At 47.8% G+C, this 23,711-nt stretch overlaps 1 protein-coding gene across 2 annotated transcripts; it reads left to right on the forward strand.

Moving 5' to 3' along the window:
• The first annotated feature begins 10,445 nt into the window (after positions 1–10,445).
• On the forward strand, positions 10,446–22,899 carry STIP1 (stress induced phosphoprotein 1). Of its 2 annotated transcripts, XM_032640007.1 has the most exons (15): positions 10,510–10,568; positions 11,031–11,198; positions 13,512–13,721; positions 14,225–14,366; positions 14,526–14,667; positions 15,343–15,511; positions 16,770–16,896; positions 16,989–17,091; positions 17,360–17,480; positions 18,434–18,530; positions 18,670–18,794; positions 21,267–21,303; positions 21,518–21,621; positions 21,800–21,972; positions 22,430–22,899. In XM_032640007.1, the coding sequence occupies exons 2-15, from the start codon at positions 11,178–11,180 to the stop codon at positions 22,500–22,502; spliced, it is 1,644 nt and encodes a 547-aa protein (XP_032495898.1). In that variant the 5' UTR covers positions 10,510–10,568; positions 11,031–11,177; the 3' UTR covers positions 22,503–22,899. The 2 variants fall into 2 exon arrangements, with proteins under 2 accessions (XP_032495899.1, XP_032495898.1); XM_032640008.1 differs by lacking the exon at positions 11,031–11,198 and having other exon boundaries at positions 10,446–10,568.
• The last annotated feature ends 812 nt before the right edge of the window (positions 22,900–23,711 follow it).

Consider the following 23,711-nt stretch of genomic DNA (forward strand, 5'->3'; position numbering starts at 1 on the left):
ATAACAAATTCCCATAAATGTAGCAGCTTAAATAATAAACAAGGGCTTCCCTGTTGGCGCAGTGGTTAAGAATCCGTCTGCCAATGCAGGGGACATGGGTTCGAGCCCTGGTCCAGGAAGATCCCACATGCCGCGGAGCAACTAAGCCCATGCGCCACAACTACTGAGCCTGCACTCTAGAGACTGCAAGCCACAACTACTGAGCCCGTGAGCTTCAACTACTGAGCCTGAGTGCCACAACTACTGAAGCCCACGTGCCTAGAGCCTGTGCTCTGCAACAGGAGAAGCCACCCAATGAGAAGCCCGCGCACCGCACCGCAGAATAGCCCCCACTCGCCACAACTAGAGAAAAGCCCATGCGCAGCAACAGAGACCCAACGCAGCCAAAAATATAAATAAATTTAAATAAATAAATAAAATTCATTTTCTTAAAGTTCTGTAGGATACAAGTCAGACATCGGTCTCACTGGGCTAAAGATCAAGGTGTCAGCACCAGCTTCCAGAGACCACCCACATTCCTTGGCTTGTGGGCCCCTTCCTCCATCTTCAAAGCCAGCAATGTTCCATCTCACTGACCGGTCTTCCCTGGTGGTCTTTCCCTCTGACTCTCTTCCATTTTCAAGGCCCCTTGTGATTACATTGAACTCACCGGTGATGATCCAGGATGATCCCATTTAAAGTCTGCTGATTATCAACCTTAATTCCCCTTTGCCATGTAAGGTAACATATGCACAGGCTCCAAGGATTAGGATGTGGACATCTTTGGGGGGTGTTATTCTGCTTACTACACCCTTCCCGGCAAAGTCTGGGGAGGAGAATGCAAGGAGAGGCAGGGGACCCAGCCATAGAAAGTATCAGTGCCTATCAGGAGGCTGCCTTCTGCACAGAGCCTGAAATCCATGTCCCCCAGAGCCAGGCCATGGAAGCACCCTGGACACCCTCGGCATCTGAACTAGTCCTTCTATTTCTTTTTGTTGGGATTCAGCTCTGTTCTCACATGGCAGCCAGGATAGAGAAGGTCCCAGACAATAGCCTACCAGGGTCTGTTCTAAGAGAGGTCTGGGCCCCACACACGGATGGGTCTGGGCAGAGAAGTGCAATTCTGACTTGGCAAGGCAGGACCTCTTCACAGAGTTTCAGCTGGACCTTTTAGAAAAGGTAAAATCTTGCCAGGTACCACAGATGTCTATGTGTGTCAGGAGCATTCCAGGCCGAGGGACCTACAGAAGCAAAGGCATGGGAGTCTGTGGAGTGCCAAATCTTCTGGTGGGGCTGTAACACCCGCTGTTTTCTGTTGAGGATTTTTAATGTTGGAGAGGGTATTTTTTCATGCAGCAAAAAAGTTACCTACTGCTGCTTGTATTTAAATTAATACTGTATTTATTAAACTTATAAATTAAAAGAACTAGCTTTTCTTAAACATCCAAATGCAAGTTGCAAATCTAGTTTTCTATTTATAAATCTAATTTTTGTGTAAAAATAACAATTACTTTCACTAAGTCTTTGATGAATATTTAATTAAATTACAGGTTCAACAGATTAAATTCTGAAAATGAATGCCAATTGCAAACTTAGTTAATTAAATTCCCTAATAGATTTTAAACTACATTTTACAGAGTTGAAATAGCTGATCCTCTCAAATGCCTCAAATTCTCAGCAGAAGAGACTTACACATATAACAAGCATATATATATATTTTTTTACAAGCATATTTTTTTCTTTTTTGTTTTTTTTTCTTTATAAGCAGGGAGGGAGTAGCTGGTAAAGATGCCTTCATCCCCCACCTTATTCTCCCCTCCCAAGCCAAGCATATTTTTTTCTAATCAGTTAGCAATTGTTATACACTAATAGATTAAACTTATAAACATGGTAAATCAGTTCTCTTAAATATTCAAACACCGTTTACGAACTTAGATCCTTTTATACTGTCTCAGTTATCTTTCGCTGCCTCATAAACCACTGAAAACTCATTGGCTTAAAATAACAACCAGGCCTCCGCAGCAGCAGTTTGGGCTGGGATAAGCTGGAAGTTTCATCTGCTGGTCTTGCCTGGGTCACTCCTGTGTCAGACGGCCACAGGGGCGGGGGGCCCAGGACGGCCTCACTCATGTGACTGGCAATTGGCGCCGGCCGTCAGCGAGGCCCCTCGGTTCTGTCCCATGTGACCTCCACTACACCAGACTGGGCATCTTCACAGCATGCTGCTCTCAAGCCCTGCTCCAAGAGGATGTCAGCAGAGGCTGCAAAATGCCTCGAGGCCTGACTCGGAAGTCACACTACATCACTTTCACCACATCGTGTTGCACAGAATTCACACAGTCACGGCATGCACTGCAAGTCACAAGGCCAGCCCAGAATCCAAGAAGTGGAGAAATAGACTCCATGTCTTCATAGAAGCAGCCAAATCCATGGCAAAGGGCAGGCATACAGGGATGGGAGGCATTATTACAGTCATCACTGCAGGCTGTCTCCCATTCATTCCTTTCTAATTAAAATTGCAAATCAAATAGGGTAGATTGATGCATGTTTCAAAACATTTAATAAACATGCAGGTATTAGCAGAATGATTACAAAACTTCCTAAACTGGTAGCAAGATTCTGGGTTTGCTTTTCTGGCTTCCACACCTTCCAGGGTTGCAAAGCTACCCAGAGGAGCAGATTCACCATCTCAGCAAGACTGAACATGCAGTGGGGTGCGGGACCACAGTACAGTGAGGGTTTCCAGCTTCTGGTCTTTAAGACCAGAGCAGGACCCAGGATAACTGCCAGACCTAAAGAGACCCACAAGTCAGTGCACTCCTCTCCCCAGGGGCTTGATTTTAAAGCCCAGTGCATTATTCTTTCCTGAGTCTTTCAAGTTTTAGCCCTACCCCATTTTACCTGGCCATCTTTCTTCTTTTTACTGCCTCATTCAGAGAGAGGAACCCCTGCACCTCCCAGGTCCCCCTAACATCTTTGCTGTGTGACCACAATTTTGCACCTCCCTTCATCCAGGTTGTAGCGCTCTCTTCATATTTTATCACCTACCTGTTTCATTGGCCAATATCATATTGTCGTTATACTGAGAGGTGTGAAGGGGAAGGATGGATTACAAGGTACTAAATGTCCAGAACATGTAGCTATAAATCATAGGCCTGCATGGCAGAGGCCCCTCCATCTGCTTCCTCTCAGTGTGGGTCTGAGGACCTGGCCAGTGATCCGGAGTGGCTCACACTGCCTTCCTCAGGGGAAGGGCCTCAGAGGGCCCTGGAGCTGGCTGGGCTGGCAGAGGTCACTAGCTGCCCCTCCTCTGACTTCAGAGAAGGCCTGGGAAGGAGGTTGATGCTCTGGGGACATTTAGCTCGAATAGCAGTGTTCAGTGTAAGAAATTTTTTTGCCCCCTCACCCCCCCCACGCCACACCGTGCAGCCTGTGGGATCTTAGTTCCCTGACCAGGGATCAAACCCATGCCCCCTGCAGTGGAAGCGCAAAATGTTAACCACTGGACCACCAGGCATGTCCCCATTGTAACAAATTTTAACAACATAATAGAAAGTGAAAGCCTCTGTTATTGGCTGAATCGTGTCCCCCCCAAAAAAATTCATGTTAAATTCCCAGCCCTCAATACCTCAGAATGGGACAGTATTTGGAGACAGAGTCTTTAAAGGGCGATGAAATTAAACCGAGGCCCTCAGGGTGGGCCCTGATCCAATCTGGTGTCCTTATAAGAACAGGAAAGTTTGGGAGGTCCCTGGTGGCCTAGTGGTTAGGACGCTGGGCTTTCACAGCCTAGGCCCATGTTCAATCCTTGGTCAGGGAACCGAGATCCCGCAAGCCACGTGGTGTGGCCAAAAAGAAAAAGAAGAGGAAAGTTGGATACACAGACACTGGGGATGCGTGCTTGCATAGAGGAAAGACCATGTGAGGAAACAGTGAGAAGGTAGCCATCTGCAGACCAAGGGGAGAGCCCTCAGAAGAAATCAGATCTATCAGCACCTTGATCTTGGACTTCCAGAACTGTGGGAAAATTAATTTCTGTGGTTCAAGTCACCGAATCGAATCTGTGGTATTTAGTTATGGCAGCCCCAGCAAATGAATGCAGCACCCCTCCCCATTCCCAAACACAGAAGCAACAACTTTAGCCGTTAGCTATACATCTGTCTGGACTTTTCCCACGCATACATATAATCACATAGAAAGATACACACACATTTTTTTTACCAAAAGTAAGATTCGGCATACACACTGCTGCATGACTTTCGTCGTTCTGCAGTCTATCATGGGCATGTTTCCATGTCAATAGCTACCGGAGTGTTCTTTTGAACACTCACTAATATTCTGTCCTCTGGCAGCGACATCGTGTTTCCCAGTATCCTCCATGGATACACATGTAATTGGGTGCTATTCCTTTTGCTGTCACAAACAGGGCTGCAGTATACATCCTTGTGCCACCAGGCTGGGCCCAGGTGGGATAAATCTGTAAGTGTGGAATTGCATTTTGTTTTTTGTTTTGGCTGTACGCGGGCCTCTCACTGTTGTGACCTCTGCCGTTGCAGAGCACAGGTTCCGGACGCGCAGGCTCAGCGGCCATGGCTTACGGGCCCAGCTGCTCCACAGCATGTGTGATCTTCCACACGGCACGAACCCGTGTCCCCTGCATTGGCAGGCGGACTCTCAACCACTGCGCCACCAGAGAAGCCCTGCTTTTTGTATTTTAAATAGATGTTACTAAGTGTAACTTCCCATCAATAGGACATGGGAGGGCCCATTTCCCTATGCTCACACTCTGCACTACTTGGTATTTCTCAAGAAACAGATAACAGAAACAGTGGGATTGAGATGTTTGAATCTGAAGGGACTCAACCATCTGGCCCAGAGAAGAGTAAGCCGAATAGGGAGCAAGGAAGTCTAGAGGGAAGAAGGCCAGAGAGCCTCCCTGGGAGGGGCTGAGGGTCCCATGGGGGAGGAGAAGGATGATCAGCTCCATTTGCTCATTCACCAAACTCTTACAAGCACGGACTAGGTTCCAGGCCCTGAGGGCACACGGCAGTGTGAACAAATCACAGGCCCTGCCCTCTGGAAGCAGTATCTAGGGTGGGAGGCCTCGATATGGCCTGGGAGCCCAGGCCGGGGGTCCCTTCTGCCTCTGGCCACCTACCAGTTCAGGGAGCCAACACTCCGTTCCCCTTCCCAAAGCCAAGAAATGGCTGGGGACTTGCAGAAGGGCCCGTGTCCAGCTGACAAAATTTGCTGATGAACTGGATGTGGTTGTGAAAGTCAAGGATGCCTCCCAAGTTTTCAGCCTGAACCAGCCCAAGAATAGCGAGGCCACTGATGAGAGGGAAGTCAAGGGAGAAACAGCTTCAGGGGAGATTATCAGTTCTGATTCGAACACGTTGGGAAGTCCATTTGCCATCCAAATGGAGACATTGAGGAGGCAGCTGGGTAGACAAGTCTGGAACTTGGGAGCGAGATCTGAACCGAAGCTAATGTGGGAGTCATCCGGGATGTGTTTATAGCCACGAGACTGGCTGAGAGCAGCCCGGGAGGGCCTGTGGATGGCGAGCTCCCGGACTGGGTTCTGGGCTCTCTGATAAGTAATTATCGGATAATAATTACCATCGTTTTATTCCTTGAAGTGTCTGGCACAGTTCCTGGCTTTGTACGAGTTCACTGAATTGAGCAGAACTCTACGGCACTTTATTTCCCCCTCACACTTTTCCTGCTAATCAGGACTCAGACTCTGTGGTAACAGGTAGCTCTAAGTTGGAATCACTCCGTTAAGTGGGAAATGAAAATATTCTTTAGGGATTTCTCAGAACATGGAATGGAACTTCACTCTCACATGGAGAAGGAAACTCAGGTTGTCTTAAATTTCCACGCCAACACTAAAGTTCTTATAAAAACAAAAATTCCACGTTCTACAGACGTGAGAATTCTGAGCTGCAACCTTCCCCTAACCCCCACTCCTCACTCCTCACTCCTCACTCCTCACTCCCATGCCGACCAAGGATTGAAACCAGGCCACGGCAGTGAAAGCCTGGAATTCTAACCACTTGGACACTAAGGAACTCCTGGGAGAACTTTAAAACTGGGAATTTGCTCTGCAGAGAATCTGGTTGCACGCGGTGACCCCGTCAGTCTCTCATTTGCTGCAGGATTTACAGCCTCAGAGTTGACTCCAAACGCAGCCCTGGCCATTTTGCTCCCCACCCAAAGAGCAGCATGAATCACTTGAAGCGTCACGCATTGCCAAGGGCCAGGATGCCTGCTGTGGCGGAGCTTATGCTTTAGTTCCAGGGACCTGGGGAAGGGGACACTGGCCAGCCAGCCCGCATCACTGCCTCCTGGCCCCCAAGGGAGGGCTCTGAGTTCACTTGGAGAAGCCTGAGTTGGTGGAAATCATAATGTTCAGAAGTGGCTTTACCATGACACTGGATAAGCTTAAACCTCAAGGTGCCTCATTCGCACTCCTTCTAAAGTGCCATGCTTTTTTTTAATCTATATTTTTCTTTTCTCAAAGAGGGCTCTCTGGGACTTCCCCGTTAAGAATCCACCTGCCAGGGCTTCCCTGGTGGCGCAGTGGTTGGGAGTCCGCCTGCCGATGCAGAGGACGCGGGTTCGTGCCCCGGTCAGGGAAGATCCCACATGCCACGGAGCAGCTGGGCCCGTGAGCCATGGCCGCTGGGCCTGCGCGTCGGGAGCCTGTGCTCCGCAACGGGAGAGGCCACGGCAGTGAGAGGCCCGCATAACACAAAAAAAAAAAAAAAAAAAAAAAAAAAAGAATCCACCTGCCAGTGCAGGGGACACAGGTTCGAGCCCTGTTACAGGAAGATCCCACATGCTGTGGAGCAACTAACGACAGAGCCTGCGCTCTAGAGCTCGCAAGCCACAACTACTGAGCCTGTGAGCCACAACTACTGAAGCTCGCATGACTAGAGCCCAAGGTCTACAAGAGAAGCCACCACAATGAGAAGCCCGTGCACTGCAACAAGAGTAGCCCCCAATCTCCGCAACTAGAGAAAGCCCACACACAGCAACAAAGACCCAATGCAGCCGTAAACAAATAAATAAATAAATAAACAAAAATTGGAGTATGGATTACTTTGTTTAATCCTCAAGAGTGACCTTGGGAAGTCACAGGCAGTTCATCATCTTCATTTACAGACAAGTATACTAGAAAAGCCTTCTTTGGGTTCCTTGAGAATTCCAAATTTGTTTCAGTCTCAGGGTCTTTGCACTTCCTGTTGCCCTGTCTGGAACGCTGTCCGTGTCTTGCTTTTCATAACTGCAAGTCTAAGGGGCCTTCACTAACCCCCCACCTCTAGGCACTCCTTCCCTGCCTCCCTGGTAACTCTTTATCCTTACTTTTTGTTTTCTTTATAGCACTCACCACTCTTTAGAATTATCTTTATTTGTAACTTTATTTTTATTTCACACATGTATATGGTACTTATTCTGTCGTCAGGCACTGTTCTCAGTGCTTTGTAAATATCCAATCATTCAATCCTCACAACTTTTCTAACACTGAAACTTTTTCACCCACATTTTAAAGTGAAAGCAACTGAAGCACAAAGAGGTAAGCACGTTGCTAGAAGTCACACAGCTGTGGGGTTTAAGTACCATCTGTCTCTCCCACTAGAAAACAAGGTCCACATGTGCAGAAGCTGCATCCGAGGGCTGCCTTGTTCACTGTTGAGCCCCTGTACCCAGAGTACTGTACCACACACAGAACTACAAAAAAGATGTGTGACAGCAGAGACCAGATCACAGAGAGGGAGGGATGGCAAAGAAGCCTGGAGAGAGGCTGTTGAGGAGACGATATAAGGCCTCAAAAGGCCTCCAGAGGTGGAGAAAGAGCTGGGCTGGGGGGCAGCAGTGGGATTGGCAGGAGTGCGGTGGTCTGGGGACGGTGCCAAGAAGAAAGGAAAGGTCTCGTTGACAGATTTAACTTAGCAGATGAGTAAGAGGCCAAACACCTTGGAGTCACCTCCTTCCTTCATGCTCTGCATCCATACATCAACACATCCTGTCAGCTCTTCCAAAATGCATTCTGAATCCAACTTTTCTCACCCATCCTCTGCTCCCACCCTGGCTCATGGCACCATCACCCCTCTCCTAGAATCCTGCAACAGCTTCCTAAGAGGTTCTTCTGCTTTCATCCTCTTCATTGATACAGCAATCAGAGGGATCCTGATAAAACTGTCAGATCACATCACTTTTCTGCATGTTTCCACGTGAACACAATTGCCTCCCATTCATCTGCTCCCGCTTCCTCTAGCCCCACCTCCCACTCCCTCCCTGCCCCTGCCATTCTGGTCACAAGGCCTTTGCATCTGCTGTTCCCTCTGACAGCAAGGTTCTTCCCTAGGATATCCATGAATCTCACTCCTTCACTTCCTCAGGTTTTTTCTCAAGTATTAGCTTCTCACTGGGTTTGATCTGGACCCCTACTGAAAATGCAACACTGCCCCCCTTGCCCAACGCTCTGCTTTATTTATCTCTACTGCAGATACACCATGCAAACTTTTTTTAGTTTGTCTCTCATTAAAATGAGCACCACAAAAACAGTGATTTTTGTCAGGATTGCTCACTGCATTTCCCCAGTGCCCACAATTACCTAAAAAATTATAGGGCATATTTGATGAATTAATGATTACCTGCTGCATGCAAAACGCTGTACAACGCACCTGGAAGACAAGGAGCTAAAGGAAGAGACACAAGGCCCTTGTAGGCCCTACAAAATGTGGTACAGATACCAGTCTCTGGTTTAGTATGTGATTGGACACATGTGTAGACCATGATGCTGTGAAAGCAAGTAATAGGTGGGCAGAAATTAGTGAGTTCGTCGGGGGCAGGTCGTCAAGGAACCCTGACAGCTCATCTCAGCCTTAAAGACCTGAGGAGATGCTAACCTGGCAGAGTTGGTGGAAGGGCGATCCCAGCAGAGGAAACATCTTGCAGGCAGGCCCCAAGTGAAGGAGCCCACCTAGTTCAAGGAGCAGACAGGTCAGTGTGGCTGGAGACTGGTGCTGAAGGTGGAGGACAGGGAAAGAAGAGGTGGGAAAAGTAGGCCTGCCATGTTAGACAGGCCCTGATCCCCAATCTAAAAGCCTCCAAGAGTTTCGAGCAAAGGAGGGGGTTATCAGGCAAGCGGATCTACAGTGACCTTGGCTGCAGTGTCGAGAATAGGTCAGACAGCTGGGATGGAAAAGAACGCTGTGGAGACAACCTATTAGCATAGAGGGCAGTTAAACCCTGGGAAGGGACAGCATTACCCAGCGGGGGCGGGGGAGAGAGGTCACAGCAGGGCCCAAGACCCTCATCTAAGCTCCCTCCAGACCCGTCATGCGGCTGCTTTGCTCCGTGAACCAACCACATGCTGGTCCAGGACTAAAAATCATTTCTCTCTCACGCCCTAAATCCTTTCGCTTCTCTACGGGTACCTGCCCTGCCTCTGGCAGAAGAGCCGCGATTTAAGGACCGCCCAGGCCGCCGCCGCCCGCCAGGTGATCGGGCACCTCAATGAGGTCTGTTGTCTCCGTTACCCCTTTACCTCCGGATAACGGAGATAGCTCTCCTTCATTAAGTAATAAATAGTCTACTGCATAAATATGAACGATCCACGGCCCTGGATTACCAAACTCTCTTCCCGAAAGATGCATAGAGGTGGTGCCATTCCACGGAGAGTCCCCGCCAAGGTGAGATTCCAGGCCTGTCCTACCCAAGCCCCAGCGCCTTCACCACCACGCGGGATGTTGGAACACCCAAACCCAAGAGCGGGATCCGGGAACGCGTCGGGGGGCCCTCCCGAGGCCGACCCAAACGGCCCCCCGCCCCCCGCCTGGGACCCCCGAGCCCGACGCTCGGGCGAAGGACCAGGGCTCTCTGCCGCCGGGGAGGAGCGAATTGCCTCGGCCACACTACCCGCAGAGCGAGAAAGGAAGCGGCCAGCGACCCCAGCTACCCCGCCAATACCGCAGCCTGGCGAACCACCGCTGCAGACGGTGGATGCGGCCTTGGACTCCCATAAGCCACGGCTACAGTAAAACCCCACCCTGCTCTTTGAAGGGCATCAATTTAAACCTATCAGAGCAAAGTGTCTGCAACTCACCGCCCAATTGAAATTTTTTAAAATCTGAATGCGGTTCCGTCATGGAGTCCGTCAGCCCAATGGGAGAGGTGGAAATTTCCAGAAAGAACAGGACCAATGGGCGCGGCCAGCGCGGCCACGATTGGCGGACCAAGTGACCAATCACTGATCGCAGAGGTCTGCCCTTCCCTCCAATCATAGAGCTTGTGATGGGCGGAGCTTTTAGGGGAACGCCCAATCCCGAGATGCGGGGGAGGCAGGGTTCTCCATATTGTCCAATGAGAGAGAAGCAAAGATGATGGGCTAGACTTCAAGCCAATAGTAGAAAAGCTCAGAAAGACCCCCTAGAGGAGCGCGACCAGTGAGCCAGAGAGGAAGGGGCGGGATTTGGGGGTCCCGGCAGCTTCTAGTAGGTTCCAGAAGGCGGCGCGTGTGGTTGGGAACGCGGAGCGGACGGAGTCTATTCAACTGGGTTCCGGGCCGGGCTATGGAGCAGGTGAAGGGGGAGGGGCGGGCTGAGGCCCGGGGCCGTTTGTGACCCGCCGAGGCCAGGCCGCGGGTGGAGGAGCGGGGCGGGAGCCCGATTGGGGCGGCCGGGGCGGCCGGGGTGGGGCCCGGGGCCGCCGGAGCAGCTGAGGCGGCGAGGGCGTGAGGGCCGCGGCGGGCGGGCGGGCGGGGAGCGAGGGTTGGCTGTGGGGAGCGCGGGTTCGGCTCAGCGCCTGTCGCCACCCGACTCGGCGAGATGGGCTGGAAGACGTATCAGTTCGGCATAAGTCCGGCTCGCGACGGGAAGAGGAGCCGTGGCCGGACTCTGGAGGTCTCTCGGGACGTGGGTCCAGGCTGAGCAGGGGGACGGCGCCCTAGGCGCTGGGAGGGATGGAGGTGGGCGAGGGGCCTTGCGAAAGGCAGGAGGGGTCGGGTCAATCTCTGGGAGTTCGTCATCTGAAAGGGGGATCAGATTGCAGACGAAGAGACTACCCAGGACTTGGCACAGTTAACTTGGAGGAATTCGGAGAGCGGGGACGGGAATACACTGGAAGTAGCTGATGGACTTAGTAGCCAGAAGTAGGGAAAATCCTACTTCTCTGCATCTGAAAAGGCCGGGATGGAAGAGTGTTTAGTGAAGGTATGACGAGCAGCAGGCCGACTTCTTTTCATGATGCAGGAAAGGGGAGGGTGCAGCAAAAGTCCTTGGAATGAATTTCATCCCTACCAGTGTTTTTACAAACGTATGTGAGGCCCCTCCCCCTCCTCGTTTTTCTTTCTGTGTGCGTGCGATTCAAGAGTAACAGGACTGATACTTAACAAAACTTCGGTTTCACATTGCAGAAGGAGGAATTAGTTGCTTAGAGAATTTAGAATATACAGATAAGCAGTAAGTTATTTAACTCCTCTCGGCATTGTTGGGGGGCCGAGTTTGAAGCTGCTGCTAGTTGCTTTCAGTGACTTAATTGTACCCTCTGTGGCCTGAGGGTTGTGAAAAGCCCAGAAAGGTTTTATTCAATTGGAAGCTGTTATTAGTCTGTAAAGATTGACTGGGGGGAGTGGGGGGACAGCTCGGGTGTTCAGGTGTGATCTACAAAGTCGAACCTTTTGCCTTAGTATAGGTATTACTCTTTTAGCCAAACCTGGGGTCTCTTCGCTAAATTTTTAAAAATTAGAGTGGAAACGGAGAGTACGGAGAGTTTAATAAACATTTTGAGCTCTTGTGATAATTCAATTGTATCTGGGATTCAGTAGGCTGTGATATAGACAAGAGACAGAGGGCTGACGTGAGAAACACATTGCTGTGTTAAATTCAAGAAAAGCTCTCATCCCGCCGTTATCAAAAGAGGAAAAAAATTTTTCTTAATCGCAATTGCCCATTGTAGAAGTGTAGGTACAGGTAGACTGTGAGTGACTAAACTCAGGGACTGCACGTTTACCATGCCCGTTGTACAAATGGCCTGGCGTTTTACTCCAGGTGTGTTAGAACCTACTGTCTTGCCCCCATTCAATATGTAGCTTTTTTTAAAATTATTATTCTGAGATCCGTGTTTCAGTTTTAGGAAATATTCCTAAAGTTGGACAAATTTGAGTGTCCAAAATTGTGTTTTTTTAACTAAGCACCTTTCAAATAAATCTTAGTGATAAACTTTTAAAATTTGACCCAATACAGACATACAACTGTATAACATGTCAGACAGAACAACTTACTGTATTATATGTACCACATGCTGATATTTTCTATTCCATTTGATGTTTTAAAGTGCTGGTTGTGTACGAACTTGATTTCCTGACCTACTGCAGGTAGGTGCCCAGTTTGGAAGATGTTCTGTAGGATAGGCAAGAACTTCACCTAGCTGTTCTCAGCTGCCTCATGGTATTGAGTTATTAAACTTTTTGCCTTCTGGCCAGCATCTTGGTAGTTTCTTTTCCTTTTTTCTCATAGAGCTTGTCTCTCTAAGATCTCTGGTTGGTGGAGGTTCCCAGTTGGTGTGCCTCAAGGTTCCAAAGTCATTTCTCATAACAGAACTCTTTCTTGCATCAGTACACTGGGTCATGGGCAGATGATAGGTACCAAGAAAGAATGACTTTGTGTTTTGAGGGACACAGCGTAGTCTCACCAAGTGTGTATGCATTGGAGGGATGACCCTCCCCTCTTGTAGGGCTTCCTGGTTAGGAGAAGCCCTTTAATGAGGATCCTGTTCTGATAGGGCCAGGGTCACTTTATTAAACGTTTTGATGCATTCCTGCTGTTTTCATTCCGGATATTTGAGAGGATAGTGGATGGAACCACAAATAGTGCTGCTTTATTCTTCTTCATCCTCGTAGTAGCATATTAATACTTAAGCATGACAAAAACTGTTTTTTCCTAGCTTTCCTTTACCTGTTAAGGAATAGACCAGTAATCTATCGTGTTGTGACATGTTACCACATCTGTAAGTGGAAGCAGATTGTTCTTTGGTCATAGGTGAGCGTCTTGGTGCTCCTGGAGCCGGCAGGTTGCTGAAGCATATATCAGTGCACGCTCAGTCCACTTCCTTCTTGGTTACCTCTTCCTGTGAGGAGTAACTAGGCCTGTGTCCAGTTTATCATTCCAACTGTGGAAATCCACGGCAAATAAATTTGTTTTTCCACAAAAGGAACTCATGAGTATGTTCTAGAGTGGCTTCATCAGCTCAAAGTAGAGACTTTTGGAAGAGTGGCTGGAGTTCTCACTGATCCACAGGGGAGCCAGCAAAGAACAGTGTCAGGCCGCTTCTTCCTGGTTATTCTTTCCTTGCTGGTTCCCAAAGGTGTGGGAAATGTAAATTAATGAATCTATTGATTTCTCTTTTCTGATCTATAAAGTAACCTGTTTATCAATAGCTGCGGAAAGGAATAAGTATCCCCTAAGAAATTGGGACTAAAGAGACCTTTTATGGAGAGAAACTATATTGGTTCCTTTTCTTCTCAGGTAAATGAGCTCAAAGAAAAGGGCAACAAGGCCCTGAGTGCTGGCAACATCGATGACGCGTTGCAGTGCTACTCGGAAGCCATTAAGTTAGACCCCCAGAACCACGTGCTCTACAGCAATCGTTCCGCAGCCTATGCCAAGAAAGGAGACTACCAGAAGGCTTACGAGGACGGCTGCAGAACCGTGGACCTGAAGCCTGATTGGGGCAAGGTAAGCTGTGTGCGCGCTGGGGCTCCTCAGGTGCCCAGAAACTCCTTTGGGGGCAGTTCTTAAATACCAGCCCTCCTGGCTTGCCTAGTTACCTATCCCAAGAGACTCATAGTTGATTATTCCCCTCCCCCCAGTATTCTTCCTACCTGTTTGAGATTGTTCCTCAGAGTGATGGCATGTTTCATCAGATCTGAGGTACCATCGGTTAAGACATGTCTTATTTTTTGTACTGCTAGGAAGGAAAACACTACCCAAAATTCTGACAACACTTAGGGTTGAAAGATGAACTGGGAGGGGGCAGGTGTGCACCTTAGATATTAGGCTGTGTTCTACAGGGTCGATGATATACCATTGCTGTATCCTGCTCCTCTTTCTATTTTTTCTTAGGCCTTCACGTGAATACCCACTTTGTTTCATGAAATGTAAAATAGATTTTTTTGAGTTCATCTTAGGAATTTACCGCTAGGTGTCTTTCATTTTGTATTTTTCTTTGCTGGTTTAAGGGCTATTCTCGAAAAGCAGCAGCTCTTGAGTTCTTAAACCGATTTGAAGAAGCCAAGCAAACCTATGAGGAGGGTTTAAAACATGAAGCAAACAATCCTCAACTCAAAGAAGGTTTACAGAATATGGAGGCCCGGTTGGCAGGTAGGCAGGCGCCACGTATACTGCTCTTCTCCTTTTATTTACTATTATTTTTTAATTGGGATTAACTTGGAGGCTCCCCTATCCCCCAGTGTTGGTCTAGTAGGCTGTGTGGGCATAGTAACTGACTTCTAGTGACGTGCTTTCCTTTGTTTGAAACAGAGAGGAAATTCATGAACCCTTTCAACATGCCTAATCTATACCAGAAGTTGGAGAGTGATCCCAGGACAAAGATTCTGCTCGCTGACCCTACCTACCGGGAACTGATAGAGCAGCTGCGGAACAAGCCCTCCGACCTGGGCATGTAAGTCAAGGCGGCACCGTTTGTCTCTGGAAATGGACATGAACGTTGTGCTTTCTTCCTGGGATCCTGTGGCAGGTGGTTCCCTCGACCGGACTGCAGGGTTTCTCCCTTTGTTTTTTCTCCAAAGAGCAGTAGGAGTTTATTGCTTTGTTTACTGTTTATTTGTATTTTTAGAAAGGGTCAGGGGGAGTATATATCAGAGTAATCTGGAGTGTTTGTTCTAACCCTCCTCTGCCTCTTCACTGCTCTCCTGCTGTGCTGACCTAGCACCAACCCTATCGTTTCTTTACACGTAGGACCCCCTCTCTCTGTTGGTATATTGGAGTGGAAACGCAGGGTTGAAAGGATGTCAGATATAAAGAGGTCTCTCCAAACTTTGTACTGCTATCTGTGACTGTCTGAATCCCTCTGGCTCCTGAGATCAGACAAAGTGTATCTATAACTCATTTCTCTGTGTATCTGCTGGCCTCAAGAAATAAATTTGGTCTGTGTTACCTCATTTTATATGGATATTTGAAGGGTTGAGTATTCCCCATTTGTAACTTTTAGTACAGGATCTAGGAACCTTCTCATGGGTGAGAAGCTTTTATATACAGTAATCTAGGCTTTAGCAGTAAATGGGGTTTAAGATCAGTTGTGGAGAGGACTAAGTGCTGTATTTTTAACCAATACTAGGAAATTGCAAGATCCCCGGATCATGACTACTCTTAGCGTCCTCCTTGGGGTCGATCTAGGTGGTATGGATGAAGAAGAGGAAGTTGTGACACCTCCACCGCCGCCTCCTCCCAGAAAGGAGACAAAACCAGAGCCAATGGAAGAAGATCTTCCAGAGAATAAGAAGCAGGTGTCTCGCTCTTTTTTTTTTTTTTTTTTTAGCACTGTTTACTATCATGAATTTAGAATAAACAGCCAAGTCAATTAGAAATATGTGTGTCAGGTGGGACCATCTATAGGCTTTCCTTGGCTGTGATTGTTTTTTGAATGCTCAGTTTGTGCTAAAGTTACTGTTAATTAAAATGGTCAGGGGACTTTCCTGGTGGTCCAGTGGGTAAGAGACTGTGCTCCCAGTGCAGGGGGCCTGGGTTCGATCCCTGGTGGGAACTAGATCCTGCTTGCATGCTGCAACTTAAGAGTTTGCATGCCACGACTAAGAATCCACGTGCCGCAACTAAGACCCAGTGCAGCTGAAATAGATAAATAATAAATAAATATTTAAAATAAAATAGTATATTAAAAGGTCCACGTAACAAGCAGTTTCATAGGATTCGTGTATCTCAAAGTCTTGAGGCAGTGGAAGCTACTAGTCCATAGTCTTACAGCCGCTGTGGTTCTGGCAATGTGGAAGTCAGCCAGGGCCAGCCAGTAAAGTTGTGTGTGGTCCTTGTCCTTGCGGAGATGCAGAAGAATGCTGTCTGTCATTCCTTATGCTTCTGTTTCCTGGTTGGACGTGGTGTGTAGTTGAAAGTTGTCTGTGTTGCTAAGTGAACAACTTTCGGTCTTCCAGAGCAGGAGGCATGTGCCTGAACGATTTTATTTCCCCTCTTATAAATGGGAACAGCAGATTGTTGCCAAATTTAGTACCTTTAAATGGGTAAGCGTTGGTTGTTCGTGGTGCCTCAAAGCTGGAAAAAGGCCCTATAACGTGGGTGGTAGTGAGCTCTGCCGAAGACTCCTGCCACCAGGACAGCCCCTTCTGCTCCTCACGCTCTCTGCGGGTGTTGCCTGACAGCTAAGACCCTGAGGCAGCATGCGACAGAAACCGAACTTGCTCAGCCTCTCAGAATGAAACCTAGCACAGAACTATGTTGTCCTCTCTGAAGTTCTTTCAAGCTGAAGGGATTTCCTCTCCCCTGAAGAAGCCCTCACTTGCTGAGAAAGATCCAGGAGAGTAGGTGGGATAGGGGGAGTTTCAGAGGAAGCAGAGATGAAAGTCTGTAATTTTTCATTCTAACAGCTGATACTTCACTGTGGGTGTGGAGAACCTGCTTCTGTAGCCTTGTTAGTTGTGTATGCTGCGTGGTACCTGTGACGTCACAGGCCCTTGCTCTCTTTGCCGTCTGGTTAGATGTGCTCAGCACTGACTTCTCCCACACCTCATCTAGGCACTGAAAGAAAAAGAGTTGGGGAATGAAGCCTATAAGAAGAAAGACTTTGACACAGCCTTGAAACACTATGACAGAGCCAAGGACCTGGACCCCACCAACATGACTTACATAACCAACCAAGCAGGTGAGACCCAGGACACAGGTGCAGGAGTTGTTATGTGGTCCTGGGGATGAGGCATGGGCTGACTCTTCCTTTTTGACCCTTCTGCCTGGCAGCCGTGTACTTCGAAAAGGGCGACTATGGTAAATGCCGGGAGCTTTGTGAGAAGGCCATTGAAGTGGGGCGAGAAAACCGAGAAGACTACCGACAGATTGCCAAGTACGCTTGACCTGGGAATGCCTTGAGCAGTGTGGAGGGTTCCGTGTGTGCATGGAGAGGGGGCTGCTGGCTGCACAACATACTGTGTTAGCCGTGGGCTGGAAAGGAGGCTGCAGGATCCTAGACGGAAGGTGTTGGAAGGGCGTGGTGCCTGGGGCAGTGATGTGGGCCTTGTGTCTGGTTGGTTGCAGATGTTTTTTTCTCTGCAGGGGCTGACCTTGTCTGTGTTCTGCCCTTAGCAAATTCTTTTTTCTCTTGTCTTTGTCAGAGCTTACGCTCGAATTGGCAACTCCTATTTCAAAGAAGAAAAGTACAAGGATGCCATCCATTTCTACAACAAGTCTCTGGCAGAGCACCGAACCCCAGACGTGCTCAAGAAATGCCAACAGGTGGGTAGGGAATATGGGATGTTTTGCTATTTTTTGTTTTATTTGTTGTAGTCATTACTATTTAATGACAAATCTGTTGTCTTTGGTCATTGTATATGATGCTGCCCCTGTCACTTAATGATGACAACACGTAGGGAATAACTTTTTCTGCTGTGCCTTTTTTGTCGGCCAAGGTTTCCACCATAAATTCGTTGATGTTGAGGGTCCAGAGCTCTGACAGTGTTGTGGTTGTTACTGTAATTTAAGTTTTTTCTTACCTTATACAACCAAATTATGTAGGGGAGTGATTTTATTCACAGAAAGATTAGGCAGAAAATTGAACTGTCAATACGTACGTCATTTTCATATAAGTCATATCTTTGTACCAAGTGTACATCAATACCGTTCATTCTGCTTCATAGTACCTACACCTTGATGATGAGGAATATAAAATTTTTTTTTGAATTGAGGTAAAATTGGTTTACAACATTATACTTCAGTTGTACAACATAGCGATTCAAAATTTTTATAGATTATATTTTATTTAAAGATATTATAAAATACCGGTTCTTTTCTTTTTTTTTTTTTTTTTTTTTTTTTTTTTGCGGTATGTGGGCCTCTCACTGTTGTGGCCTCTCCCGTTGCGGAGCGCAGGCTCAGCGGCCATGGCTCACGGGCACAGCCGCTCCACGGCATGTGGGATCTTCCCGGACCGGGGCACAAACCCGTGTCCCCTGCATTGGCAGGCAGACAACCACTGCGCCACCAGGGAAGCCCCCTGGTTATATCCTTTATGCTGTACGATATATCTTTGTAGCTTACTTAAGCTATACATAGTTTGTAAGGAATATAAAATTATTAAACCAAAAGTTAAATCTTGCCACTCTGAAAATTGAAATTCTAATCAGACTTTTTATTAGCCCAATGTTTATGAGAGTTAAAATGACTATTCCAAGAATTAATAATTTTTTTAGGCAGAGAAAATCCTGAAAGAGCAAGAGCGGCTGGCCTACATAAACCCTGACCTGGCCTTGGAGGAAAAGAACAAAGGCAATGAATGTTTTCAGAAAGGTACCTACAGCTCAGATGATGGAACCTTTGGATAAGAGCAGTGTAGATGTTGCTTTCTGTGCCTTGGCTGACTGTGGGGTAGATGCGCTCTGGTGGTGTGCTTTATTTTATTTTTTAAGTTTGTTTTTTCCATGTTCAGGGGACTATCCCCAGGCCATGAAGCATTATACAGAAGCCATCAAACGGAACCCAAAAGATGCCAAATTGTACAGCAATCGAGCTGCCTGCTACACCAAACTTCTGGAGTTCCAGCTGGCACTCAAGGTGAGGCTCTGGGAATGCGGAGCAGCTGTTAATGTAACCTGTGCGTGAGGAGTGTGTTTTCCTCTTTCCATGTTTTCATCAGCATCAGCTTGATGTTCTTATTTTGATCATAGATTCAAGGTGGTGATTGATGTACATGTGAAATTTGTAAAAATACAGGGCCTGTGTCTACCCTGTCCTGGCCTGTGGATTTATTCGTGGTTGGGAGTATTGGGGAAAGTAGATCCTTTTCCCTCCCCTTTGTCCTTTCTTACATTTTTTGTTGTTTACCTTTTTAACATTTTAAGTGTATGGTGAGTGGCATCAAGTACATCCACATTGCTGTGCAGCCATCACCAACATCCATCTCCAGAACGTTTTCATCTTCCCAAATGGAAACTGCGTTTTCTAAACACTAACGCCCCAGCCCCCTCTCCCAGTCCCTGGCAACCACTGTTGTATTTTCTGTCTCTCTGAATTTGATCGCTCTAGGGACCTCCTGTAAGTGGAATCATACGGTATTGGACCTTTTGTGTCTAGCTTATGTCACTTAGCATAATGTCTTCAAGATTCACGTTGTAGCATGTGTCGCACTTCCTTTTTCATGGCTGAATAATACTCCGTTGTGTAGACCACCTTTTGTTCATCCATCCATGGACATTTGGTTGTATCCACCTTTTGGCTGTTCTGGACAATGCTGCTGTGAACATGGGTGTACAGATATCTGTTTGAGTCCCTGGTTTCAATTCTTTGAAGTATTTTATGCAACAGTGGAAGTACTATAGTTCTGTGTTTCATTTTTTTGGAGAACTGCCTTAACTTCCACAGCAGCTTTAGCATTCTTTTCTTCCATACTCCAGTTAGATAGATCTGCTGTTGTCAGTAACATCAAGTATGGTCAGATATGATAATGTTCAACACTGAAGGAGTTACTCTCCATAGCTGTCTTGAACATGAGCTACCCTGTGCCTCTTGGTGATTTTTAAACTGTTCTCTGGGAGGTAAACCTGGACTATCTTGTGGGAACTAGACAGAATGTTATCTATCTAGACACACCTGAGTCCATGATGGTTTTGTATGATGCCACTATCTTCTCAGTCCATCTGGCCTAGAGACATCACTGCTGCTGGTGGGACTGCACAGGGGGAATGTCAAAAGCAAGTTGGTTTGCAAAGCAAAGAATAACATTGTTAGTCACCTGAGAGGTGGAACAGGACTTTGCCAATCTGCAAATGGGAGGCAAGAATGAGTCGAATTGCTTCCAGTCTTAGAGCTGCTTGGTTGGGCCTCAGTGCACACACTACACTGCATAGCATTCTTTTCTCTGTAATTTTATGTTTTGAAGATATTTCAGACAAAAAGACACAGAATACCTATGTTTTCCGCCTTTTCTTCAACCATAAGCATCGACGCTTTTGGCGAACCATTTGTGAACGGAGATGATGCGTTTTGGCACTTGGCCTCTGAGTTCCTGAGCATGCATCTCCTGAAATGACTCCCTGTCCAGTCACAGTATTACTCGCACCTAATAATAGCAGACTCAGGCTATAATGTCATCTGCTGTATGTTTATGTTCAGCTTTCCTTAGTTGTCTAAAAATAAAGTTTTAAAGTTGTCAATATCAAAGTCCATTCGTTTCATCTGGTGGTCATGTCCTCTAGTTTCTCAAACTAGAGGTTTCCCTACTTTTTCGGTTTGCGGGGGGCGGGGGGGTTCCTTTTTTTTTTTTTTTAATCATAACATTAGCCTTTTGAAGAGTCCCAGCCCCCTTATATGAGATGGTCCATGATCTGGATTTGTTATCCCTTCTAGTTCTGCTTTCCTTACTTCCCTACTCTCCTTTTGCTGGGCCTGCTGTTAAATTACCAAGCTGCCAGGAACAACAGAAGCACTAGAGGGAGGAGGGATGAATTGGGAGATTGGGATTGACATATACACACTACTGTGTATAAAATAGATGAGTAATAAGGACCTACTGTGTAGCACAGCGAACTCCATTCAGTGCTCTGTAATGGCTTTGTAGGAAAAGAATCTAAAGAAGAGTGGATATGTGTATATATATAATAACTGATTTACTTTGCTGTACACGTGTACAGCACCTGTAAATCAACTATACTCCAATAAAAATTTTTTAAAAGTAGAACAGGGCTTCCCTGGTGGCGCAGTGGTTGAGAGTCCGCCTGCCGATGCAGGGGACGCGGGTTTGTGCCCCGGTCCGGGAAGATCCCACGTGCCTCAGAGAGTCGGGGCCCGTGAGCCATGGCCGCTGAGCCTGCACGTCCGGAGCCTGTTCTCCGCAACGGGGGAGGCCCCAACAGTGAGAGGCCCGTGTACCGCAAAAAAAAAAAAAAGAGAAGCATTAGAACAAAAGCAGAGAATGTTCTGTAATGGCCCTGGGTGAACAGTTAGATTTGTAATTCCAAGTGATCAGTCTGCCCTAGGGTAGCTCCTCTAAAGGAATGAGCTTAATTCTTTCTTGCTTTTCCTCCTTAGGACTGTGAGGAATGCATCCAGCTAGAACCGACCTTCAGTAAGTGCCTTTCTGTGCTGTTTCTCTGTCCCCTGACTGGCCCCAGGGTTGAGAGAAGGAGAGAGCATATTCTTTGCCTGTGTGTCTTTCGGGTTTGTAACATTTAGGAGCTAGTGTCAGGCTGAGGAACAGTGGTGTTCAGATGAAGAGTTGAAAGAGCATCTTTCAGAAGTGTGTTTTAGGTGATGCCTCACCTCTCCCTTTCTGTCTGTAGTCAAGGGTTATACACGGAAAGCAGCTGCCTTGGAAGCGATGAAAGACTACACCAAAGCCATGGATGTCTACCAGAAGGCACTCGACCTGGACTCCAGCTGTAAGGTGGGGCTGCTCTGGCCTTCAGTGAGCTCTCCCCTGCCTGCACGTGTCTGATTCTTCCCTCTCGCCTGCTTCTCTGTATGTCTGTCTTCCCCTCAGTGACCTCTGTTATCTTGGACCTGCTGCAGCAGTGAGCCAGGTAGTGCTAACACCCTCCACTTTTGGCTTTGCCGGAATGCAGGAGGCCGCAGATGGTTACCAGCGCTGCGTGATGGCCCAGTACAACCGACATGACAGCCCCGAAGATGTGAAGCGGCGGGCCATGGCCGACCCTGAGGTGCAGCAGATAATGAGTGACCCAGCCATGCGGCTCATCCTGGAGCAGATGCAGAAGGACCCCCAGGCGCTCAGCGAGTGAGTCAAGTTGGGGGCAGATGGCCTTCGAGGGAAAAGGTGGACAAAAGCATTGAGAATGCACGACGTTGGCAGCAGTGTGATCTGAGTGGAATATTTATAGTGTAATTCTTACTTGCAAGGTTGGCAGTTGATAGTGAGCTGGAAGGATTTCATTTGTATACGTTAGTGGCGATGGCTTAAGTGGTTAGTTGGAAAGACCGGTTTTTCTGGGAGAATGGTCTCAGCTTAAACCTGTGTCCTTGGACTCCTTTGCAGCAGGACTGGTCAGGTTCCGAACAGTGGCAGAGGAGGCCCGTGTGGGTCCCCCTGGGCAGTCTCTGCCAGGACTCCCTTACCGCCTCTTGTTTGTTGGTGGTGTCCAGGGGGATTTTTGTTGGTTGGGGCTTGCTCTGCGAGCAAGTAGGAATTTTTATAGGTTGTCTCGTTTCAAATAACTTTGCCTCTTGTTTGTCAGACACTTAAAGAATCCTGTGATAGCGCAGAAGATCCAGAAGTTGATGGATGTGGGTCTGATCGCAATTCGGTGATGACTTGCTCATCGTGCCCCTTCCCTTCGCCCTCACGTGGAAAGAGGAGCTGGGACCGCGGCAAGCAGCACGGAGCAGAAGGGAGAGAAGGGGAAACAAGTGAACAACTTATCTATATATTTATACAGACGTACGAGGAAGATTCGGAGACTTGTACTCGCATATTCGTGCAGCCGCTGCCTCTGGGCCCTCCCAGCACACGCATGGTCTCCTTCCCCTGCCCCCAGTCGCTGTCTCAGCTGCTCTCCCATAGTTGGTTATTTTTTATTTGGGGCAGTGGGCTTGTAAGGGGAGGGGAGGGTGTTCTTCCCAACCTCAGGTCCCAACTGTCTTCACGTTGTTAACTCCACGTCCTCTTCTCCAATAAAACAAGCCAGTCAGGCGTGGTTATACACTGCTATGTCCCTGAGTGATTTTTTTGCCAAAAAACTTTGAAGCAGATGTCCTGTAGGAGTCACAGCCTGGATTGGGAGATTTGAGTGCGAACTGAACACTGGGAACCAGGCCCGCACGCTCTCTTCCTTCCTGAAGGGTGGGGTGGGTGTGAGCTTGGCTGGGTTCCCTGGCCTAGCAAGGTGGCCACTAGGTGGTGCTGTCGCTCAGTGAACAACTGAAAGGGGACATGGAGGCTCCTGACCCAGAGTGGCTCCAGCTCCGGAGGGTCAGATGAACTTCCAGGTGATTCCCGTGCTGTCAGTTCTCCACCCTCAAATCGCAAAGCCAGAAACCAGTTAGATCCAGAGAACAGTGGGTCCCACTCAAGAATTGAAAACAATTTCTATTGCAAGAGACACTCTTCAGACCTCCTTTTTGGAAAGGTCAAATCTGTCAGCTGCTCTGTGTTGGTTGTATGTTAGTTTTAGTTCTTAACTCACTGATCTCAACTGACTTCAAAGTATGTTTTAATTACACTTTTCCACAGTTGAAACAAACTTTCTAAAAACCCTCTACTTGGACTGGGGTGGCTTCTGGGGCTGGACTAAAACTTCATTTGTTCCAGGAGTGCAGCTTTTGGGCTAGGAAGCTGCTGAGGCCACCAGCTGGCTGCGCTTCTGCTGCCTTGACTGCATAAGCTGGCCTTCCCCTGGGAATCCCCAGCAGGCCTCCCCCATCTGGGTGGCACAGTCCTCCACAGGGATTCTGCTGCACCTTCGGTGCTACTGTCTCTTCAGTCTCTGTTCCCTCCATCCCCAAATTGATTGTCTAGAA

The sequence above is a fragment of the Phocoena sinus genome, chromosome 8, assembly GCF_008692025.1.
Source record: "Phocoena sinus isolate mPhoSin1 chromosome 8, mPhoSin1.pri, whole genome shotgun sequence".
NCBI lineage: Eukaryota > Metazoa > Chordata > Mammalia > Artiodactyla > Phocoenidae > Phocoena > Phocoena sinus.

What these genes read in the sequence shown, in the direction of transcription:
- STIP1 (XM_032640007.1), top strand. Translation starts at nt 11,178, where the DNA reads ATGGAAGAGTGTTTAGTGAAG. An exon ending in TATGGAGGCCCGGTTGGCAG is followed by an intron (nt 14,367 to 14,525) that starts GTAGGCAGGCGC and finishes TGTTTGAAACAG; the next exon opens with AGAGGAAATTCATGAACCCT. An exon ending in AAGCCCTCCGACCTGGGCAT is followed by an intron (nt 14,668 to 15,342) that starts GTAAGTCAAGGC and finishes AACCAATACTAG; the next exon opens with GAAATTGCAAGATCCCCGGA.